The sequence below is a fragment of the Vicia villosa genome, linkage group LG6 (genome assembly GCF_029867415.1).
Source record: "Vicia villosa cultivar HV-30 ecotype Madison, WI linkage group LG6, Vvil1.0, whole genome shotgun sequence".
Classification (NCBI taxonomy): Eukaryota; Viridiplantae; Streptophyta; class Magnoliopsida; order Fabales; family Fabaceae; genus Vicia; species Vicia villosa.
Window position 1 is genome coordinate 156,498,860 of NC_081185.1, and position 24,170 is coordinate 156,523,029.

The window sequence follows — 24,170 nt, forward strand, 5'->3', positions numbered from 1 at the left end:
AATATTTTATAACATAATTCTACGTTTTGAAAACCTCGGCCAAATCATATATGTGGCCACAGTTTATGAGCCGTGGAAAATTTTAGCGTGGCCTTAGGCCAAATTTCTAGTAGTGAAAGTTGCTACATATTTTAAAGTTGTTATAATATTGTTTAGATTTCTCATATAAATCTTAATTATACTATTCTTTTCTTTTTACAAGTATAGTGTATGGATGACATTTGTTAGTCCATCTTAAAGGCACACGAAAGTAATCTCACATTTTGATAGAGTCGAAATTCGAATGAACTTTAATCCTTTACATTTTATTTTTGTGTGTTCTCTTTATGTCTTGCCAAATATTTTCGTCATAGATAATTCACATGAATTATATTGAAGGTATTGAATATTTTTGTATTACACCAATGAATTTGGACATAAAATGTATAATAGAAAAGCTATCGACTTTTCCCTCGGGCTTGTACTACACTTATATTAGTATAATTGAAGCACATATCATTGTAAACCAGTAATTTACAAATTACACTTAAATGTGTCGTTGGTAAAACCGGTTGGGTCATCTCGGATATAATATGATGCGAATAATTTGTATTGAAGAATCAGAAGTTTCTTCAATCCAGTTAATTTTTGTGTGTTTCTAAAGGAAAATAAAAATTTGGGAAATTGCGTTTTTATGACATTAATTGTTGCATTGACTAAAATATCATGCATATGTCTCTCCTCACAACTAGAAGTTTGTGAAAATATTTTCTCAACTAATTAGACTAAGATCTTGTTTTTTGGATTCTTTTATAGAAATTCCTGTATAAGTATCACATATATTATTAAAATTGATATTGAATATCATGTAATATATGTTCATAAAAAGAAAATGGACCCGAAGATCCATTCTTTAGACGTCTAAAGTTACTTATATGGTTGATACTTATGAGATCATCAATTCTAAATTATATATTTGAAACACCCAAACTATGATATTAAGATATTTATTCGCATTAAGCCAACAAGATACTATATCTTAGTCTTCCCTAGTTTATTCTAATATTTTCAATCTTAGTGAACATTTGGATGTGTTGTGTACATTCCAATTGCTCTAATATAATACATTAAGATGAGTCATGAAAGAATATTGGAAAAATATAATTAATATGACTATCAATTTTGAGGATACAATTTGAGAAAATAATCAAATACTCGATTGTAGCCCAGTAGGCTGATTATCACTTGATAAATTAATTTTCCCAATATTAGGGGGAGGGAAATGAACAGCTGAAATCATGAACAAGAAGTTCAAATGAACAAGTTAAAATAAATTGTTGTCTTGATCCTCTTACAAATCAATATGAACAAAAAATTCAAAATATTATTCATTTGCAAAGTTTATGAAATAAATTATCAACTGGTAATACTCCAATCAAAGTGGATTCTCCTATTGGATAATATAATATTGCAAATGAGTTGTAGTTGCGCCTGAAGCGTGGTATGAAAGTCGGTTCCAATATTAAAAGTCCTCTACTAAGAAAAGAAACTAAAGATGACCCAAGTGAGGATATGAAAATGCTAAGAGCACTTTGATCTAATTTAATTTTCAGTTCCAGAAGAACAAATCAAGTGCTTAAAATATGAAATAAAAAGATCTTGATAAATTATGTCACGGATGAAATGGAATGGAACCAAAATTGAGATAGCCAAATAATGTCAATATTGACAATGTCTTTGTATACAATATAGCGCTAAAAGTGATCAATGATAACGAGGATCATGATTCAAAGTCTATTAAAGATTAGAGTCTAAGTGAAAATTGATCAAAATAAATATATTCAATTGAAGAAGAATTAAAATCACTTTACAATTGACTCACTTTTGGACCTGTAGTCCGAACAGCTCAAGGTGTGAAACTAATTGGATATAAATTAGTTTTTGTGAAAAATAAAAGAATGATATAAAGTTTTATTTATTGCTCAATTATTTTCACAAAGACCTAATATTGATTTTGATAAAACATATTCACCTGTAGTGGATTCAATCGATTTTTTATAATTAATTAGCCTCGTAACACATGAAGGGCTTAATTCAAATATGATGGATGTTATGACATATTATTTATATGGTTCATTTAATAGTGACATTTACATGAAAGTTATTGAAAGGTTCAATATACTAGAGGCACATAATTTTAGATCTCGAGAAAACTATTCCATCAAATTGAACAAGTTTCTCTATGGGTTGAAACAATCTGGACGCATGTGGTATAATCACCACAATGAATATCTACTAAAGGATGGATATACAAATAACTCAATTTGTCCTTGTATTCTCACAATGGTAGATCAGAAAGAAGTTATTTGTTTACATGTGATGGTACAACCATTTCATGGAGATCTATGAAACAAATCATAGCAACAACTTCATAAAGTCTCGCATAACTATTAACACTACATGAAGTCACTTCGAAGAAGACATTTTAAGTAACTACTAGAAATAATATCGTCTCACATATAAATGTATGTATGAGGGGGAGAAATAAATATTTTCTGCACTCTTTTTCCCTTCACCATGGTTTTGTCCCACTGAGTTTTTCTGGTAAGATTTTTAACGAGGGAGTTCACATTCAAAGGATATTGTACTCTTTTTTCTTCACTAGATTTTTTCCACTGGGTTTTCTCTAGAAAGGTTTTAACGAGGCATATCCTCAATGGACATCCAAGGGGGAGTGTTATGAATAAATATTATTGTGGATGCCCATATATATTCTTATCTTTCATCTTCATATTCCCTATTAAGTGGTATAGTAAGGTTATGATTTTTCACCTTCCTAATGTCATATAAATAGAGACCACTTTGCAATGTAAAACTATCTACTTAAAAGATGATAATACAATATTACTTTTTCTCTTCTTTTCTCTCATTTATCTCTCCTTCATCTATATTGTTTTGATTAATTTCATAACACATTATACAATTTAAAATTTTCACACCTATTTTGAAATGAAGTCATTGTTTTATCTATTTTATATAAAAGATAATCAACTTTAAATAATTTTTAAGGAGATTTAACAACTTCATTATTGATATTTTCCTAAAATTATTTCTTTTTACGAATAGTTAACTTTTTTATGAAATTTGAATTATATCAATTTCAAAAACGACTTCTTTAGCATTTTCAAAACCATATTCCCTATTTTTTTTTTAAATTATAATTAGACCTTTCAATTGATCTATAGCAGCGTCAATATGCATATCCATAGAATGAAAAATTTTACTAAGTAAATTTACTTCAAACACTATCTCATATACCAAATGGTCATGTCTAAAATTTAAACTTTTGTAGCTCTTAAGTCTTTAACTTCACCTAATTCCAATAAAGCAACTTTTATTTGTAATATTTAAAATCTCAAAGATTTTACACATTTAATACGACTTTTCTAAATTGTTTGTGACATAGATTTAGAGTTAAACCAGAGATATTGAATAGATTTAATGTAGCAGTCTAAAAAAAAGATATAGCTTTAGAACAACTATTAATTATGTCACAAAACACTAAATTTAGACTATGACAACAACATGAAGCATAAAATGATTCTAAATCTTGGATGTTATATATATATATATATATATATATATATATATATATATATATATATATATATATATATATATATATATATATATATATATATATATATATATATATAGGGGACGACTCAAGTGAGAACACTTGATTATTATGAGAAATGAGAACAATGAATCACGACCATTAGATTTTGATTTTATTAATTTTAATTGACTGTATTGGTTTCTCTTTCTATATATCCTTATATATATATATATATATATATATATATATATATATATATATATATATATATATATATATATATATATATGAGAATGAATCTGAACCATTGAATTTTAAAATAAATGGTGGAGATTTTGTGTCATTATCTTTTTTCTCTCTCTTGCATCATTTATTTTAATAATTGAGGAAAGAGAAAAAAATAATGACACAAAATCTTCACCATTTATTTTAAAATCTAATGGTTTAGATTCATTCTCATATTCTCGCATAAAAATGTCATTCTCATATGATACGTATATATATATATATATATATATATATATATATATATATATATATATATATATATATATATATATATATATATATATATATATATATATATATATATATATATATATATATATATATAACATCCAAGATTTAGAATCATTTTATGCTTCATGTTGTTGTCATAGTCTAAATTTAGTGTTTTGTGACATAATTAATAGTTGTTCTAAAGCTATATCTTTTTTTTAGACTGCTACATTAAATCTATTCAATATCTCTGGTTTAACTCTAAATCTATGTCACAAACAATTTAGAAAAGTCGTATTAAATGAGACCTTTTAGGCAAACACCTATGCACGTAATTACATTTTAACATTCTTTTGCTCCTATCATAACTAATCATATTTAACTATAATCACAAGAATTCACTATTAAAACATTTTAGACATAACACATAATAGAAAATAAAGTATTGAAAAAACTCATATATTGCTCATGAGTTTACGGTAAACAAAACTCTAGAACTAATGCGCAGATCCCCAAAAACCACAATAAGATCTACATGATTTCGAGCAAAATAATTTTATTCGAGAAAATATTCTGCAATTTAATTATGACTTTGCTTTCAACTCAGATACCTCTAGAAACAGAGGTTCCGATAGAATCATTCATCTCAAAATCATGAAGGATTTTATTGAAGTTTTCCCAGATGTTAATAAGAGTCACTCCACAAATGCATATAGAAATCGCTGCAACAAAAGGAAAAAGGAAGACAATGATAAAGGGACGCGAAACTTTTCTTGCTAAGAAGAACAAGGAAAATGGGAAAGAGGATGGGGAATGAAGGTATAAGTCTCTCTAACTATGAATAATAATGATAATAACGTTCAAGAGCCTCTCTATTTATTTAGAAAATAAAATATTATATCCTCCGTCTCATAATAGGTGTTCTCTTTTATATTTTTATTTGTCTTAAATTAGTTGTCCATTTAGAATATCAATGTGATATTTATTATTTCCTTCCACTAACTTATCCTTATTTATTGTATTTTGATTTATTTAAGTATTTCACTACCTATTATTAATAAGGTTACTTTAGTAAATGAGACACATTTTATCATTGAAATCAACCTAATTATCTATTTTTTTAAAAAGTGTAAAAATCTCAAAGAAGATATCTATTGTGAGATGGAGGGAGTGATATATAATTTTATTTACAACTTTGTTTTATTTTTTGACTTCACTTGTAGAATATTTTTTTGCTCAAGACTTTATTCATAGAGTTTATAAAATCTTAAATTTGTTTATCGATAAATTTAATCAGACCAGTGTTACAAATAATTTCTACAAATGTTGATTTATTTTTGCAATTCATATTTAATGAAAGTGTTAAAAATATTTTATACTTACGGTAAATAAATTTGATCTTTGATTAAGTGTGAAGGTCCATTTTAGTCTCTTACAAAAACTGCTGAAGTCAAATTAGTTCCTGGGGAAAAAAAAGTCCCTATTAAATCCCTTACAAAACTTAACCGAGTCATATAAGTCACTCTATTAATATTTTTTTCAAACTGTTTTTTTTTTAATTTTGAATCGTGACTGGACTGCTAGTGAAGAATCATTTTAGTCTCTCAGAAAAAAGGAAGAGTCCAAATTAGTTCCTGAGAAGAAATAAAGTCCATATTTAATCCCTTACAAAATTTAACTGAGCCATGTTAATCCATCTTTTAATATTTTTTTCAAACGATTTTTTCCTATTTTTTAACTGTGACTGGACTCTTTTTTTACGACTCTTAATTTGAAATTATTTGCAAAGGGATTGTAGATAAATCATCACAATACCACGATGTTCTTTTTTTGTTGGGTTTATTATCATGCTTATGGATGGGTGACTACGGTTTTTCAGTCACGATTTAAAAATAGAAAAAAAATCATTTGAAAAAAAATATTAAAAGAGGACTAACATAACTCAGTTCAATTTTGAAAGGGATTAAATAGAGACTTTTTTTTTAGGGACTAATTTTGATTTTTTTTTTTTTGTGATAGAATAAAACGGTTCTTCATTGGCAGTCCAGTCACGGTTCAAAAGTAAGAAAAAAACTGTTTACAAAAAATATTAGTAGAGGGACTAACATGACTCAGTTAAATTTTGCAAGAAATTTAATAGGGACTTTTTTTTTCTCAGGGACTAATCTTATCTCTGCAGTTTTTGTGAGGGACTAAATAAAATTCAATGAAAAAGAATACATGTGACTGATTTGATTGTTTGAAATTGTAAAATATTTTATAGTGATGGTAAAATAAAATTAGTCAATGAGTTATATTGAAAATATTTGTTTTTTTTTTGTGATCGGTTGAAATTCAAAATTTATAGTTAAAAGGAAACAATTATTGTTATTGTATTTAGAAACACATTATAGTATTTATAAGAGCCCAGGATTGACCGGACTTAGATAATAATTCTCAAGCCCATATTACATCGTGTCACTTTGGCCAAACTTTAAAAAGTTCAGGGCCGGCCAGGGCCCACTCGATTTGGGTCAGGTAGCCTATTTTATCTCGAAATCATGAATGATCTTATGGAAGTTTCCCCTGATGTTAATTATAAGAGTGATCACTCCACAAGTGCCAATCGAAGTAACTGCAACAAAAAGGAAAAGGGAAGACGTGATGGTTATCAGATTGAATAGTATGATTACTAACTTATTCAATCCATTACATATATTTTATGAGATTGAAGGTAGAGTATTGTGAGTGTAAACTGATTTTACACCATCATCTAATAGATTTATAACATTCAGTCATGTTACTTTAATATTTTATTATTAAAAACGTGATTTGACTAAATACACATCTGGTTGGTTGAATGTGTAAAAATAGTTTATGCTATCAATGCATACTCTTTTTTCTCATATCTCATTTTAAAACATATATATCTTTTATAAAAAAAAATGTATAAAGATGATTCCGTATAACGAATGTATGGTTATATGTCTAGACTAAAGAGATTGAAACAAATAAAAAATGGAAAAAGAATATCATAAAGGATAAAATTAAAATTAAAAAGCAATTTAATATTAAAAATTATTATCAAAACAAATTTTTTTCATTTTCGAATTTTAACAATTGTCCTTTAATATTATTTATGAATAGTAAGGCGGACGTCGTGTGGTTAGCTACTACTTGGACGTTATAGTTGGTGCGTAATGGTGCGTGCTTCCGAGAGGAAGGTTGGAATTTTAACGATACGGTTTGGAACATTAAGCATATGGTTTGGAAATGGTCCTTTTGCGGGAAAATTACTTACTCCAACTATTCGTTTTATGAGTTCATAAAAGATCCGCTTCTTTTTCTCTCATAAGTTAATTTGGTTGTAATTTTCTCTTTTTTGTGCGGGTTATCCCGTTCTCTTGTGTAATCGGGTTGGAGAACCCTTAGTTCTCTCTTTCAATATATCTTGCTTACACAAAAAAAATTGAGGAAATTTGTTTTGGTCAATCCTCCTTTCAAATTCTAGCAAGCAGAGTATTTCAATCAATATTAAGGCTTAAAGCGAACTCTAAAAACTGGGCATTTATAAAACTAATTTTTTATATAAATAATTTAGATAAGTTTTATTTTTTCGAATATTTTGAGATGCAAATATGTTTATTAAATTATTATAGTTTATTATATATTAAATTTCTTTTTCGATAGATAATAAAGTCAACACTTTTAATCTTTTTCGAGACATTGTTGATCTTAGATAGCATTTTATTATATTTTAATTTTGAAAAACTATGATCTGGAAAAGCAACACTTACATGAAATATTAACATTACTCTATAGGCAATATATTCATTTAAGAAAGAATCAATTCTTTTTACATAACTATGACAAGTGGTGTATTGTTTTCGATATGCGTAGTTTCTTTTAAGATGTTAGTTATGTAAATAAATTGGATCCATCAATATCTGAGTTTTCATTATATTTTAGTGAACATTCAAAATTAAGAACCATTCTTTTAACTTTTCACTATCTAATGACTTTATTTTTCAATGCTAAAAACAAATCCACAAAAAAAGATTATACAATTTAAAATTTTCAAACCTATTTTTAAATGAAGTCGTTGTTTTATGTATTATGTATAAAAAATAATCAATTTTAAATAATTACTCAGGAGATTTAACAACTTAATTGTCATTATTCCCATAAAATTGTTTCTTTGTACAAATAGTTAACTTTTTTACGAAATTTGGACTATGTTTCGGAAGAATACATTTGGATAACCTCCCGGAAGCTAATCTGGCGAGGTTGCAACTATGTATGGTGTTTATTAGGAGTAAGATGAAGGGCCACCGTTGATGGCGACCTCTGAGGTTTCCAGTCCTTTTTGTGCTATTCATCGGTTCAGGTCACTATACAAAGATATTGGGCAGATTAGGGGATTTGAGTGGCACTATTATGAAATACATTCACTCAAGATGATGGTCTTGCTTATCATCCCTCGGATGGGAGCCCCTAATTATAGTGAAATCCTTGATCTCATGACCATTAAGTACCTTCGTAACGCTCGTAACTGTTCATAAGTACTGTAACGTCTTCATTAATCATGTGTAACCAATTCCATCAGTGGCTCGTAACGGTTTATGACCATTGACCTTTCTTTAACCGGGCCGATCATGATAGCTCTGAGCTTTAACCTAACTTCTTATATTTAGCTTCCTTAGCAGCATCTCGACTGCTACTACTTTTTAGCATTGCTCGGCGGATGCGACTTTAATACATGACTCAGAGAATTACGGTAGTACATAAGCCCCCCGATCATGAGACCTGTTGTGTTGAAATTTTCTCACAAAGAATCCCAGAATTCTCGGAACTCCTACCCGACTAAAATTCGCATAGGTACCTCCTCGCGCCTTGATGACGTGTGATAGTGGATCATTAAGAATAATGATCAGTTATATCTTTATGATAATTTCTATCTCTCCCTCACAGTCGGAGAAAAGATTTCCGAATTTTAAGGGGAAAGTTGGAGGATCTTGGCGGTTGAAAAGTAAATCGGAGAACCTTAGCAGGTCATTGACTTGTGGTCATTGTAGAATTTGGTAAGTTCTAAGCCCATGGAAATATGAGTGCCCTAGTAAGATCTTGACCAGTTGCAGTCATACAAATGGATACACTTTTAGTGATAAATAGGTTTAAGAGTCCCATTGAGTTCTCGACCTGCAATTGTCGTAGAGACTTGCAGGTTTTTAGAAGTAGAGAACGTAGAGAAGATCTAATGGGTTATCGTTTCATTTAGAAGTAATTGAAACCTTGCGGGTTATCTATCTAGAAGTTGGGGACTCTGAATAGGTTAGTGACCTTCGGTCATTGCAGAACTCAGTGGGTTTTAGACTTGCAAAAGTCGGAGAGCCCCACTGGGTTCTCGTCTAGTTGTAGTCTTTGAACTTTAGGAGGTTCTTGACATGGATATGGCTGGAAGCCCAAATGAATTCATGTCTTGATGGCATCATAAAACCCGATAGGTTCTAGATATGGAGAGGTTGGAAAGCCCCAGGGGAATCTGTCCTATTAATAATTTGCATTTTGTTTCCAGTCAAGTCGTGGAATACTTTAGACGCTCCTAAGTCGGAAATTCCTGCGTAGTCTTTATTTTTCTTCTGACCACCGAGGACCCCTGTTGCGTTATATAGTCATAATTAATAGACTTAAATTATGTTGTGAACGGTCATGACTTAAGTCCCTTGCAATTTTAATACGTTATGCTTCTGTATGTATTTATGTCCTTCCGTCTTATGAGTAAAATTTACGTTCATAACCGGGATACCTATATAACCCCCCCAAACGTGAGGCTTGTTGGAACAAGATGAAGCATTTTGGCCAAGAGTCATCCCTCAGTTTATTTGTGTTAAAAAAAATATTTAAAAGTCTTCATTCTAGCCCGAACCGAGTTTTACCTTATTGAGGTATATGAATTGTCGATGTGAAAAATCTTGAATTTCTCTTCCAACTTGGTCAGAGGCTTTTTATTGAATATGGTCAATGTTCAAACCCCCTGTCAGATTTAAAGTAAAAATAGGGTCAGAGGCACGAGGGTGTGACCGACATTAGAGTCCCTTGCGGGTTGATGGTGTAGAGTAGGGCCAAAGGCACAAATGCGTGAACGCATGCAGTTCAGAGGCCCAGGAGCTTAAATGGTTTTAGGTGCGGTTCATAGAACCAGAGGCTTAACTAGTATTAGGTGCAGATAGAGGCCCGGAGGCGTAACCAGCTTTAGGGCAGACAAATGCCCAGAAGCGTAACCGGCTTAGATGCAGACAGGGGCCCGAAGACGTAACCAACTTAGATACTCGACTCCCAGGGGAGGAGTGTCACCTCGACCTAGGTTGGATTGGGAGTGTAGTCGATAGAGAGTTAACCCTGACTCGGTACTCTAGTCTTGGAAGAGGAGTTTCGCCGTTTGGACTTACTTAGATTTGGTATCCAGGAACGATCATGACTACTTTCCTGCTAAACTGACAAAAACAAGGAGAATTCAATATGTTATTAGTAATGATTTTGTCAGTTTCTTTCCACGAGGAGATGAGTCGACTTTGTCTAATTAGTTGTCTTGGCTACTTTAACTTCTGGTTTATAGTGTTTAAATTTCTTCTTTGCATTTTGTATGTTGGCTTCTCCTTGATAGTTTAATCTCTTCAATATTGTGATATCATATACATACATATATATATATATATATATATATATATATATATATTCGGTCTCCTGATTTTGTCGGTTATCTCGTTTGATAAATCCATACTTTCGAGATTAGTTTCTCTAGTCTCTATAGCCAATTTATCTGAGGTTTTGATTTCTTCAGTCGAATATAGGTTTACTGGCAATCCTCATGCATAATTGCTATGAGTTAAGAAAAAGAGGAGGTACATCCCGCCCGCACAGAGGAAATGAGTGACACATATTATGCAAGTTCTAAAGAGTTCTTTAAAGTAATTACAAATGGCAGAGATCACCGTTCGTCTATTCCAACAATAAACAAATTTATCTAAACCTAAACTTGTCTAGGCATCTGGGTTTAGTCTTGATAAATATATACTTCCAAGGTCGAATCCTTTAACTTGTGCCTTGATATTCATGATTTAGCGTGACATACCTCATCTTTGCGGGCGGCTCGTCATCCCTATGCACAACAATTGAATTTTTTTTATCATTATGAATATTCGAGCCTATTTTAATAAGTTTATCGCGTGATCAACCGGGCGCACTTGATCGTCACGTGAAGTCTACTAGTAGATCACGTCGTAAAGTCATGTTAAATAAAATACCTTATTTAGACAAATGTATCATCCTCTAGTAGTGTAATTATGCATTCATGGTACAAAGCATTACTTTGATAAATTGTTCATTTAATCATATAATATAATTCTTCTTTCAAGTTTAGGATGTATTAACCATTAGCATGATTCTTATGACTTTGTTCACCAATGAATACAACATAAATATTTGTTAACCAATCAAAGGAAAACTTCCTAAATTTCTTTGGATAAACAAATGGAAAGATAAGTAAAGATCTAACTTACCCATGCTGGCAGCTCCAGCCAAAAGATTATAATTTATAAAGTTTTTTAGGCATGTTTGTTTCAGCTTTAAAAAAATATTTTTTATTTTATTTTTGAAAATAGATTTTTTAAAACCATTTTTCAAAAGAGTAATGCTATTTAGTACGAAGGAATTTGGAGAAGAAATGCAAGAATGAACACATGTCACTATATTATAGGAAAAATTTTAATTTATTTTTAATTTAAATTCCTTTTTAATAGGAATCATGGGGTGGTGGTGATAATGAATGGTTGAGATTTATTCTTTACTTTCTTGTTTTTATGTTTTCTTAACAATTAGCATTTTCCTTTTCAAAATATTAAAAGTTTTTTTATATTTGTTTTTTCTAAAATGAAACATTAATTTTGACATCCTATAACATAAACATACATTATTGAAGACCTAAATTTAGTCAATATTGCAATTTTTTTAAAAAGTTGTATTTCAAAAACAATTTTTATAAAAATCTATTTGAAATAACTTCAAAATTAAGTGATTTTTTGAAATTTTGATATTCAATTTTTTTCCATAAATAAATGAAATACCTAAAATCACATTTTAAGAATAAAAATTCAAACCAAATTTTCATTTGAAGCTTTTATAAAAAGTTTCTTTGTAAAACTTTTTTACACAAAATTATGTAACACTATAAAAATCATTTTTAAAAAAAATCCATAACAAACGGGCCCTTAATCCAATGTTGACTTTAAAAAGCTTGCTCATCACATATTTTAAAAAACTTGTTGTTCATCACAAGTGTTAGAATAATATTCCACATGCATAATAATTGGACATAGTTAAGAGTGTGAGTCTAAGACTTTGGCCCTCCCTGTATAAAAGTGAGGGCGGAAGGGTTAAGCCCGCAGGAACTACACATTTTAAGTCTAAAAATACAAAAAATTATGTTAATTTTCATATCTGCAGTAGCCCGCATAAAAAACGGGACGGGACGGGGCGGTCACGTTAAAGGGTGAGGGCCTAGTTAGAATAGCATATCTAATTGTCTCACGATTTATCTAGCCATTTCTCAAGCCAATTATGATAAAATAATTAGGATTGTTACCCCAATATTCTTTGATCTTTATGTGAATGTTTGACTCAATGTGAAAGCTCTTCTCTTGATGTCCCATGAGTACTATCAGAGTCCGGTTCGAGTAAGTTGTGTCGAAAGTTTTCTTGACATAGTGGTCTTATGAGGTATTCCATTGAAGTGCCCATAAAGAGATAAATGTGTCTCTCAACGGCTGTACAAACATGTGGATGAAAGAGCTTCCACTTAAGGAAGATGATGGCGGATGAACTCAAATTTGAGGTAGAGATTATTAAGAAAAATTGTGAGATTGCTTAGAAAAATAAAGGTTGACCACTTTATAAATAAAATGACTCATGCACCTATTACTTTATAATTTTGGATGTCTCTCTAACTTAACTTATTTGGATGAATTTTTATCTATAGTTTAATGTTTAACTCAATGTAAATATTCCCTCTCATAATGACCCGTTAAAAATAACCCAAATAAGTAGTGTGTGTTACTATCTCAAGAGTTATTGCATGCCAAACTTTCCAGTGTCAAATAGCTAGTTGAGAAATATTGCAAATAAGTATTTGAAGCATTAACTTTTTTGTGGCAAATTTGCTTTGGCTAAACTCAACTATATTGTTGTGTTGTGGGATAAAATTGTGGACACAATTTTTCGTATGGAAGTTTATATCTAATACTATTTAAAAAAAAAGAAAAATACATTAAATTTTTTTTGAATGTTTTATAGATGTCTATTTATAGAAACGGTTTAAATCATATTTTAGATTTGCTTACAAATTCATTTTAATTTTTTTTATATGTTTTATTTATATATTATTTTATGATTTTATTTGGTATCTTTTAAATTTATTCAATTATTGTTTTTCCATATTAATAATTATTAGTATGTTATAAATCATATTTTGCGTCAAACTTGTTATACTATCATATATTTATATTGTTTTGGGACAAATTTCATTGGGTTTTTATAATAAGAACAATGATTTATTTAAACTGAAGAAACTATTATAGTTAAAATAAATAAATGTTTGATAGGAAAAATATTATTTTAAATTCAACTCTATAAAATTGATACAAAATACCTTCTTTTAAATAACTAATACTTACAAAATTAAACCGAAAAATCATTTCATCTTTGGATGGAATAAATTTTAATCTAAAAATAATTCAAAATAATTCAAAACTAAGATACCCTTCTCCACACTTCTTTGTTTATTTGTTGTTCGTATGAGGCACAACTTTCTTTCAAGATATGTAACATTGAAATCACTTGTGGTCCTATATTAATAATTGTTTTGACTAGTTTATAATTACAAAACTTGCCAAATCCGGCATCAATCCTTACATAGTGGTAAATTATAATCAATTTTGGTCCTTGATAAATAACTGTTTTGAAAAAAAAGTTCAACAAAAACACATATATATACCCCCTACATCTTGTTAATATACATATCATAACAAAAAAAAAAAATCTCATTTTCCTATATCATACATATTTTATTACCTTGAAACATGGCACGTGAGACTAAAAAAGGGTTAGTTTTGCTTCTTGTTCTTTTAGCAGCATGCTACATGCAACAATGTGTCAATGGAAATTCACCTCAAGTGCCTTGTTTTTTTATATTTGGAGACGATTACAATGATAATGGAAATAACAACAATCTTCCAACAACTGCTAAAGCTAATTACAAACCATATGGCATCGACTTTCCCAAAGGCCCAACAGGAAGAACAACCAATGGGGAAACACAAGTTGACATAATTGGTAACTATTATATACATTGGAAACTTAATATTTCATGAGTAAATAAAATTTCCTGTCACATTTAAAAAGTATGCTCAATAATATAATTACAAAGGGTATGACTATTATATTATTTTTAATTTTATTTTAAACTGACCACAATCTAACCTTTTATCGCTGTAGTCAAATTACTTGGATTTGAGAAACCCATTCCACCATTTGCAAATACTATTGGCTCGGATATACTTAAAGGTGTGAACTATGCATCTAGTTCAGCTGGAATTCGTAATGAAACGGGCAAACGTACAACGGTATTCGCACATCTATATAATTAATTGATTTTTGAAATATTTTTAGATGTTATAAATATTCAAATTTTCAATGATATTTTCAATAAATTACTTTACTTAATCTGTGCAGGGTACTAATATTGCATTAGGACAACAAATAGAAAATCATAAAATTATTGTTGCTCAAATTGCTAAGAAGCTCAGAGGTGTTAAATATGCCACGAAATATCTTAAGAAGTGTTTGTATTATATTGATATAGGCACCAATGATTACTTATTAAATTATTTCCAGCCAAAACTCTACTCAACAAGTAGAACATATAATCCTGAACAGTATGCTAAAGTTCTTAATGACGAGTCGTCTGTTTATGGAAAGGTACACATTTATGTCTTTTATTTTCTCTTAGTTGTATATTATTTTAAAAAAATGTCCCACTTCAATTTTGTGGAGATACTTCGAGGTGTTTGCTAGAATCAAAGATTTTAATTACGGGGCCTTAAAAAAATTGTTTTTTTTTATAAAAATAAATAGAAATTTTGTATTGATTAAAAAAATATATGAAAGGCGATCGTTGGGATTCAGCCCACCTAGAAAACAAAAGAAAACTAAAAGAAACTACGACATCATCAAATAATCAGAGAACATGAGTTGATATGCATTAATATATAAATTGTTGTTTTTGGTTGACAGACTTTGTATGATCTTGGGGCGAGAAAATTTGTGGGAGTTGGGCTAGCAAAAATCGGTTGCCTTCCATACGTGATTGCTTCTAGAGGAAAAAAGGGATCATGTGCAGAAGAGTTGAATAATGCTGCATCAATATTTAATCAAAAGCTAAAATCTCTACAGGATCAATTCAGAACCACATATCCTGATTCCAAACCTACATTTATAAATACTACTGCCTTCAATATATCACCTCGTAAACATTTTCATTTTCTTAACTTAATTTTCTAGATTAATAATGGAACAATTCAAAATATCTATAACTTATGCTTTCTATAATAATCAACTAATTTTTTAAGATCTTTTTAATTTCAGATTTTAAGGTTGTTGATGCTTCTTGTTGTCCGATAAAGTCAGATGGATACTGTGTTCCAAATTCAAAACCATGCCCAGATAGAAACAACTACTTATTTTATGATGGACTTCATGCCACGTCAGCTGCAAACAAAATCATTGCATCAATTTCGTACGACAGTGCCAATTATCCAGAGATAACTTATCCAATAGATATCAAACATCTTGCTAAAGTCGTTATAAAAACACATTAAAGTCACAATTGCATCCTTAAATAAGTTCAATTTGGTTGCATAATAAAATGAAAAGCTCACTTTATTAAGTGTAAGCAATAAGCAATCATATCATGATGGACTATAATAAATTAGAATTGGGCTTGTAATCCATCATGTTGTCTTTGTGGCGTGTTGAATATATATAAAATACAAAATTTATCGTTAGTAGCACCATCTTATTACTACGGTCATATATACAACCGTACTAATAATTTGTTTTTGCTCGCCTCAATTATTTATTATTTTAATACAAGACATTTCATCACGATCCTTAATAACAATCATTGTGATAGATGAAAGTTTAATTGCTTCGATCCTAGTACAATTTATTTATTTATTTTTTTCGTTATAAAAATGGCTTGTCCTTATAGTCATATAAATATATTAATGTTAAAATACATATTACCACAAATATTATCAAAAATCATTGTGAATAGTATTTACATTTTATCACGATTTTTGTTAACAGTCGTGGTGATAAGTTTTACATTTATATAAGTGAAAATATGAATCTTCAACACATAATAATCGTCACTTTCAAGACAAAATCTTAACACATCTCTCTTTCACATGCAACGAACTCGTCCTCGTAAGCTTCTTCATACTAAAAGGTAATCAAGTTAGTCGCACCATCTTATTACTACGGTCATATATGCAACCGTACTAATAATTTATTTTTGCTCGTCTCAATTATTTATTATTTTAATATAAGACATTTCATTACGATCCTTAGTAACAATCGTTGTGATAGATGAAATCTAATGTACATTAAGGGAGCTAATGAAGAAACCGTTGATGTGAAATGTTGTTGTTTATATCATGAAAAGAATGATTTTTTGTGCATGGCATTCGGATTTTAACATTAAGCAAGAGAAAAGTATATATATATATATATATATATATATATATATATATATATATATATATATATATATATATATATATATATATATATATATATATATATATATATATATACTCCATTAAAGACGTTGATAGGATCGAGTAAAGATTGTCACATAATGAAGTTGGGAGTAATATAACCTTTCTTGTGTAGAACAAACACCTAGATTGATAACCAGTAGGGCTAAGTAAAGATTTTTGTAGAACAAGAAGCTTGGAGAAGGACTTTTGTGTCTAGCAAGAGAGTTGGATTAAGTTCAGTGAAAATTTTAAAAGTAATGCAATTTGAGTATTCTGCTTCAACATAAGAGAATTTTGAATTAGATCTTTGTTGGCTAAAGCAATTGACTTGTAGTATTCAAATTGTTGAGTGACTGTTGTACCAAAAATATTTGTACATTAATTTTATAAATTGGAAGACCGTGCAATTTTCTTTTCAATGTCGAAGCCATTGAAGTGGATTAAGCTAGCTCTAACATGAATGAATGAGTTGAACCACTATAGATCTTGTTTACATTTTTCTTCTCCCTAAATATTTTAAATTTTGGGACAGTATTGTTTGTTTAATTGGTTTTCTATCTTAGAATAATGTGCTATCTAGATCTTTAGTTTGCATATAATGAATTATCGTATAAGTTTAGGCTTTTGATGGATCTAGTTAAATGATTAATCTATCTTTCGATTTTGATTGCATAGACTCTTAATTTTTTATTGAACAACCATTTGATCTTAATAAATTTTGAATTAAGTGTAAATTGAATTAGTATCAATGTTGTTTTGCTTGTCAAAACAAGTTCATCTATCCTAGTTGTGTTGATCTTCGATCATCATTCATAATTTTGTTTGACATTGATTTTCCTCAAAACAATCTGCTATATTTTTACTTCCGCTCACTTTCTATTCATTATTGTGTTACACTCTAATTTTTAAAAGAATTGTTTTCGAAAATAGTTTTAGAAAAACTGTCTATTCAATCTAGATTATTCAGTCCTCATATTCTTCACCAATAGATGATTCCAACTCTAGTTTCTACCATACTTCAATTAAGAGTAGGAGCAAAAGGAACGTTATTCTTGCTTTGAAGGCTGGACATGTTTAGCTAGAAGGAGTCTCATTTTAATATTATTTTCTTATATATATATATATATATATATATATATATATATATATATATATATATATATATATATATATATATATATATATATATATATATATATATATATATATATATATATATATATATATATATTCACAAAACAAAAAAAGTACTCCATCATAAACTAAGCAACAAAGACAATACTAAGGATTATGATATCAGCCCAAATTTATTCTACTCAATATATGATTGCTTATTGCTTACACATAATATAATCAACCCAATTTATTCTACACAATATATGATTGCTTATTGCTTACACATTATATAATCAGCTCAAATTTATACTACTCAATATATGATTGCTTATTGCTTGCACATTATATAGTGATCTTATAGTTTTGTAAGGCAAACAAATTGAGTTTATTTAATGACACTCTTATAACATTAACTACTTCCTATGTTGAATTCAGCAAGACGTTTGATATCAAATGGATAAGCTATTTCTGTATTATTAGCACTATCATACGAACGAGATGCAATGATGTTGTTTGCAGCCGACGTAGGATGAATTCCATCATAAAATAAATGCTCATTGATATTTTGACATGGTTTTGAATCAGGAATACAGTACCCGTCTGGCTTTATTGGACAACAAGAAGCATTGAAATTCGTAAAACCTGAAAAAATATGATAAAAAATTAATTGATTTTAATAAAAAAAAATCACACTCTATTGAGATTTATTAAAATGACACTAACACTCCTTTTAGTTTTTGGTGACAACAAAAAATTGCATAGAAAGATGATATATATTTAAGATTTTTTGTATAGTTAAAATTTTCTGTTATTATATGTAACTTTATGGGAAGGTGTCTGTGTCGTTTTAATAAACCTCGAAAGAGGTTAATGTAACTTTCCCTTATTAAAAACATAAAATGTACAAGTTATAGATATTTTGAATGATTTCTTATAAACCTAGAATACGAAACTAAGTAAAATGAAGATCTTACCGGATGAATTGTTAAATGTGATGGCAGTAGTATTTATAAAAATAGCTTTGGTATCAGGATGTATGATGCCGAATAGATCGACTAGAGCTTTTAACTTTTGATTAAATATTGATGCAGCTTTATTCAACTCTTCATCACACGATCCATTTCTCGAAGCAATGATTCTTGGAATGCAACCTATTTTTCCTAGCCCAACTGCCACGAATTTTCTTCCCCCAATTTGGTACATAAGCTGTACACCAAAAATAACAATTTATATATATTTTCAAAAAACATTGTATTATTTCTAACAATAAATTCATTGTTGTACTAACCAAAAGCAAATAAACAATATATTTTAAAATAAAATCATATAAATAATGTGAGCCCTAAAATATTTTTATAAAAAAAGATACTTTAGGTAAAAAATAAACAACCCTAGTAATTAAACACTGGTTCTTATCTATATATGTATACCTCTCCGTCTACAGCATACAGGTCAATAAGAAGTTGAGCAAACAACTCAGCATTAAGGGTGCCAGTTATGGATAAGAGTTGAGGTTGTAAATAATTCAATAAGTAATCGTTGCTGCCTGTTTCCACATAAATCACACACTTCTTGAGTAATTTTCTAGCATTTATAACACCTCCAAGCTTGATAGCAATTTGATCAACAACAATTTTGTGATTTGCTATCTGTTGTTCCGAGTCGATATTAGTACCCTGCACGTTAAGCAAATTTAAAAATTTAAAAATGAACTTTTTTTCTCTAAATGAAAATATAATTGTTAAAACAGTGATGATTGGGGACTTTTTTAAATCAGAAACACCATAAAAAATACAACGAACAATGTCCCGGAGCCCTAACACCTAAGAAAGTTCAGGAGACTAGAAATTACCACCTAAATTAAAAACAAATATACACAAATAGCTTATGTTAAAGGCAAATATAATACCATCATTTTGCCTGTAGTAAACAAAAGTCCGGCCGAACTCGATGCATAATTAACACCTTGAAGTATGTTAGAACCAGTAGTGTTTGCAAACGGTGGAATGTAGTTCTTCAGTCCAAGTAGTTTGCCTACAAAGATAAACCTTTCGCTTGAGAAATGCGTTGAATATATATATATATATATATATATATATATATATATATATATATATATATATATATATATATATATATATATATATATATATATATATATATATATATATATATATATATATATTAAAAACGGAAAAATGACATCAACCCAAATGTGCATCGTGTATTCAAAAAACCTCAAACCTTACAAAACAACGAAAAGAGAAGCAAGACTTCAAAAGCAAACAAACACTACCAAATCCAACCAAGAAAAACAACGGATGTGAATAAAAATCCCCTCCCCCTCCTTAAAGCCAACAACAAGCACCATTACAATAGGGAAAGAACAAAGTAAATATCCCTTTAAAATCACTTTGAGCGAAGGAAAATTAAACATATTTAAGATCTTAATGTTGATGTTCAGTCAACAATCACATATAAGGCTAAGTACAATAGCAGATCCTGCTCCAAGTCAAGAAGACAGAGGTCAGAACCAAACGAATGCATGTGAGCCTACTTCAAAGAAAGACATATCATAGTTTGATCGAAATCCACTCTCTTACCTCTGCCAAGCCCCATAAACCACTCGAAGACTCATAACATCGACAATTGAATAGCTTATGGCCTACCAACAAACTGATACATGTATAAATAAATTATTAAATATATATTTTATATATAATATATAGTATTATTATTATTATTATTATTATTATTATTATTATTTTATTATGTATTTAGATATATAGGTAGTTATTAGTAGTTTTAGGGAGTTAAGAAACTACTCCATCTCTTAATTATTAGGAAGTAGTTGTGTTTGTATATTTCTCTATATATTAGTATTCTACATGTAAACAGGAAGGAAAAAAATTATTCATAAAAAAATTCTAGTCTTTCTCCCTTTCTATAGAGACATATCTTAACTACCTTGCTAAAGTTAGTTACAGTTAGGTAGTTAGAGTTGGTTACTTGTACGCTAAGCCATTAGCTAATTTGTATATACAGTGCTATCACTCTATTGTAATATTCAAGAGGAAAATATACTGATTCTTTCTCATCTCTTCTTTATTTCTTCTTCTGCTATCATTTTCTATCTTCTTCTTCTTCATCTTTATTGCCGCATATCATGCATATCTTCATATCATAATAACATATTCCTCCTCAAATTGGAATAATTAGACCTATTAATTTATCCCTTTCTATCACAAACTTATAAACCTTATACCAAATAATAGATGTAAATTCACATAGAATAAACAATCCACCCGCTCAACCTGACCACGACACGCATAACTCCCCTCCCCACTATCCTTTTGAATGATATCACGCCTACTAAGGTTAAGCATGGTATCCACCATATCTTGTAGAGACATCTATGAAAAAACAACGACTTATGAAGATACTCAACTCTTCCAAATCTTAACTAACTCTTAAATTACTCTTTTCATCCTACTCTTTTCCCAGCAGCGGAAAATAAGAGGCAAGTCATACACCAACCTTCCTAGGAACCCACCTGTTGGATGAGGTTTAAAACTTCATTCATTCTCCAAATTCATTTTAACCCTTCCTAACATAAGGCTATCGATACAAAACACCAAAAACAGAAACAGAAATACTAAGCAAAATGGAAAAATTTTCAAATGAGTCAGTATTTTTAGTGTATGTATCAATTGAATTAAAAAAGTCTTAAATTGGTAATTTAATTAATAAGGTTAAATATGTTTTTCGTTCCTTTAAATGTTTCAAACTTTTTTTTTAGTCCTTCAGTATTTCTTTAAAGAATGGTCCTCCTAATATTTTTCATCCACACTTTTGGTCTCTCATGTCAATGTCCGTTAATAGAAGCTGACGTGGCACGTCACGTGGTAGTGCCAGCGTGGCAAGATGCTGACGTGTCATGCCACATGGCTAAGATCAACATCAATCTTGAATCCATTAAATTCCGTAGCAAATTAGTAGCTAAAATCGTAGTTAATCGATAGCAAATTTATTGTAGGAATTCTACAAAAACAGTCCATTCATATTGATGCAGAGGATTTTTTTGTAAAATTTAATGAAGATTCTTTACTTATCATTAATGGAGGTTTCTCTAGTAAAATGTTTCAACCGAATAGACTTAGGGAATCGAGATACATTCGTTTAAGCACTTAAATAAGGAAACTCCATTATATATAGTATTATAAGATTTTAAGTTTTTCTTTGACGTGTTTCAGTAATTGTATTCCAACTACTATCTTATTGCAAAAAAAAATTGAGGATATGAAGCTGAAGCCTGCATATGTTACTAAAGATACTTCAGCTATTAAAAGTGTGGATGAAAAGTGTCATGTCAACTTCGGTTAGCGGACGTTGACATGAGAGATCAAAAGTGTGGACGAAAAATATTAAGAGGATTAATCTTTGAAGGAAAATTTTTGAATGATTAAAAATGAAATTTGAGATATTTAAAAAGACGAAAAACATATTTAATCCATATAAAAGTTATACCAATTTTGTCAGCTACTGTTTCCCCATTGGTTGTTCTTCCTGTTGGGCCATTGGGAAAGTCGATACCGTATGGACTATAATTGGCTTTTGCAGTTGTTCGAAGATTGTTGTTATTTCCATTATCAGAGTAGTCATCACCAAATATAAAGAAGCAAGGTACTTGAGGTGAGTTTTCAGCGACACAATGTTGCATGTAGCATGCAGTCAATAAAAGAAGATGCAAAACTAACCATGCTTTTTTCTCACAATCCATTTCTCTAGGTGTAAAATATATATAATATATGGAAATGATGTTTTTCTTGTAATGATATATATAGAGGTTTTTGGTTGCCAAATTGCTAAAAATATATATTAATGAAGGATCGATGCCGGATTTGAGAGGGTTGATGGTTCTAAATTTGTCAAAGTAAAATTTATTCCAGGACCACAATTGATTTCAATCTTTTAAGTAAAAAGATAGAAGCTTGAAAGAAAAGTATTGGGGAGGATGTACTCAATTTTCGGACACTCTTGAAGAAATAATTATTTTGACAAAATTACATGCAGTTGATTATATTTTAGTTTAATTTATATCTTCTTTTTATAATTAAAGAGAAAAACTTGTTCCTAAAAACATAAAGACATGGTAAGTTGAAAATCTTTTCCAAAGTTCAAACCTATACCTCAAAGTTGTGTGTATGAGTTTCAATACTGATTGTCATCTCGTCTTTATAAAAACTGAAAATGTTTGGTGTAAATTAAAAAATAAAAAGATAAAGTAAAAATGTTCTTGTAAATTAAAAAATAAAAAGGTAAAATAAAAAATGTTTAGTGTAAAATATAGCATGTAATATACTAAGAAATAATTATGAACTGGAAATGATGAATTGTGTTTTAATAATATAAAATAGAAAAAAAAGATGTAAATTGCACAAGTAGTAATTATAAAAAAAATTAATAAAAAAATAAGTATTACTTCAAAAAACTATTTTTAAAGTCGTTATCCGGCCCAATAACTGAGTAATGTATGAGATAATTCCACCGTCTATTAAATTTATATATTTATAATATATATATATATATATATATATATATATATATATATATATATATATATATATATATATATATATATATATATATATATATATATATATATATATATATATATATAATAATATATATATATATATATATATATATATTGTTCTGGACTGGGCCAAGGCTAGGCCCAACACCGCTTTCGGCCCAATAAGCCTCAGAGGCCCATGAATAGTTCATGGCCTTCCCGACACGCCTTGCTCGGCACTAACACCCTACCCGGAACAAACGACCTCGCTCGGCGTTAACTCTCCCTCGGACGTCATCCTTGCCGAGGACCCTGCTCCGCGCAGGGCTCCTTCATATCCAATCCTCCGAATAACTCGGATCCCACGTGGCTCCTAAAAGACCGCGTCTTCCCTTGGACTTCGGAGCGGTTAACCAGGACAGAGGGCGTACACGCACCTCCGATATTTCCGCTCAGGAAACCTGGCAGTCTCCTAGTTGGGCTTGGGAATCCAACCCAATAGCGAGATCATGGCCCAGCGCTGGGGGCT

The 24,170-nt window shown here is 29.7% G+C and overlaps 2 protein-coding genes across 2 annotated transcripts; one reads left to right on the forward strand and one right to left on the reverse strand.

Moving 5' to 3' along the window:
* The first annotated feature begins 14,166 nt into the window (after window positions 1–14,166).
* Window positions 14,167–16,183, forward strand: LOC131612908 (GDSL esterase/lipase At1g29670-like). Its single transcript, XM_058884652.1, has 5 exons — window positions 14,167–14,461; window positions 14,624–14,751; window positions 14,861–15,106; window positions 15,422–15,653; window positions 15,773–16,183. The coding sequence occupies exons 1-5, from the start codon at window positions 14,209–14,211 to the stop codon at window positions 16,003–16,005; spliced, it is 1,092 nt and encodes a 363-aa protein (XP_058740635.1). The 5' UTR covers window positions 14,167–14,208; the 3' UTR covers window positions 16,006–16,183.
* Window positions 16,184–18,253: 2,070 nt separating this feature from the next.
* On the reverse strand, window positions 18,254–22,880 carry LOC131612909 (GDSL esterase/lipase At1g29670-like). Its single transcript, XM_058884653.1, has 5 exons — window positions 22,594–22,880; window positions 19,976–20,100; window positions 19,497–19,742; window positions 19,041–19,272; window positions 18,254–18,708 (listed from the first exon to the last, which is right to left on the reverse strand). Exons 1-5 carry the CDS (start codon window positions 22,844–22,846, stop codon window positions 18,476–18,478), a joined length of 1,089 nt encoding a protein of 362 aa, XP_058740636.1. The 5' UTR covers window positions 22,847–22,880; the 3' UTR covers window positions 18,254–18,475.
* Window positions 22,881–24,170: the final 1,290 nt, after the last annotated feature.

Bases quoted from the DNA above. Each gene is read 5' to 3' on its own strand.
- LOC131612908 (XM_058884652.1), top strand. From the start codon at position 14,209: ATGGCACGTGAGACTAAAAAAGGGTTAGTTTTGCTTCTTGTTCTTTTA. The intron at 14,462-14,623 runs GTAACTATTATA...TTATCGCTGTAG, and splicing joins AACACAAGTTGACATAATTG to TCAAATTACTTGGATTTGAG. The intron at 15,654-15,772 runs GTAAACATTTTC...TTTTAATTTCAG, and splicing joins TGCCTTCAATATATCACCTC to ATTTTAAGGTTGTTGATGCT.
- LOC131612909 (XM_058884653.1), bottom strand. From the start codon at position 22,846: ATGGATTGTGAGAAAAAAGCATGGTTAGTTTTGCATCTTCTTTTATTG. The intron at 20,101-22,593 runs GTATAACTTTTA...TTATCTTTGTAG, and splicing joins AACAGTAGCTGACAAAATTG to GCAAACTACTTGGACTGAAG. The intron at 18,709-19,040 runs GTAAGATCTTCA...ATATTTTTTCAG, and splicing joins CACATTTAACAATTCATCCG to GTTTTACGAATTTCAATGCT.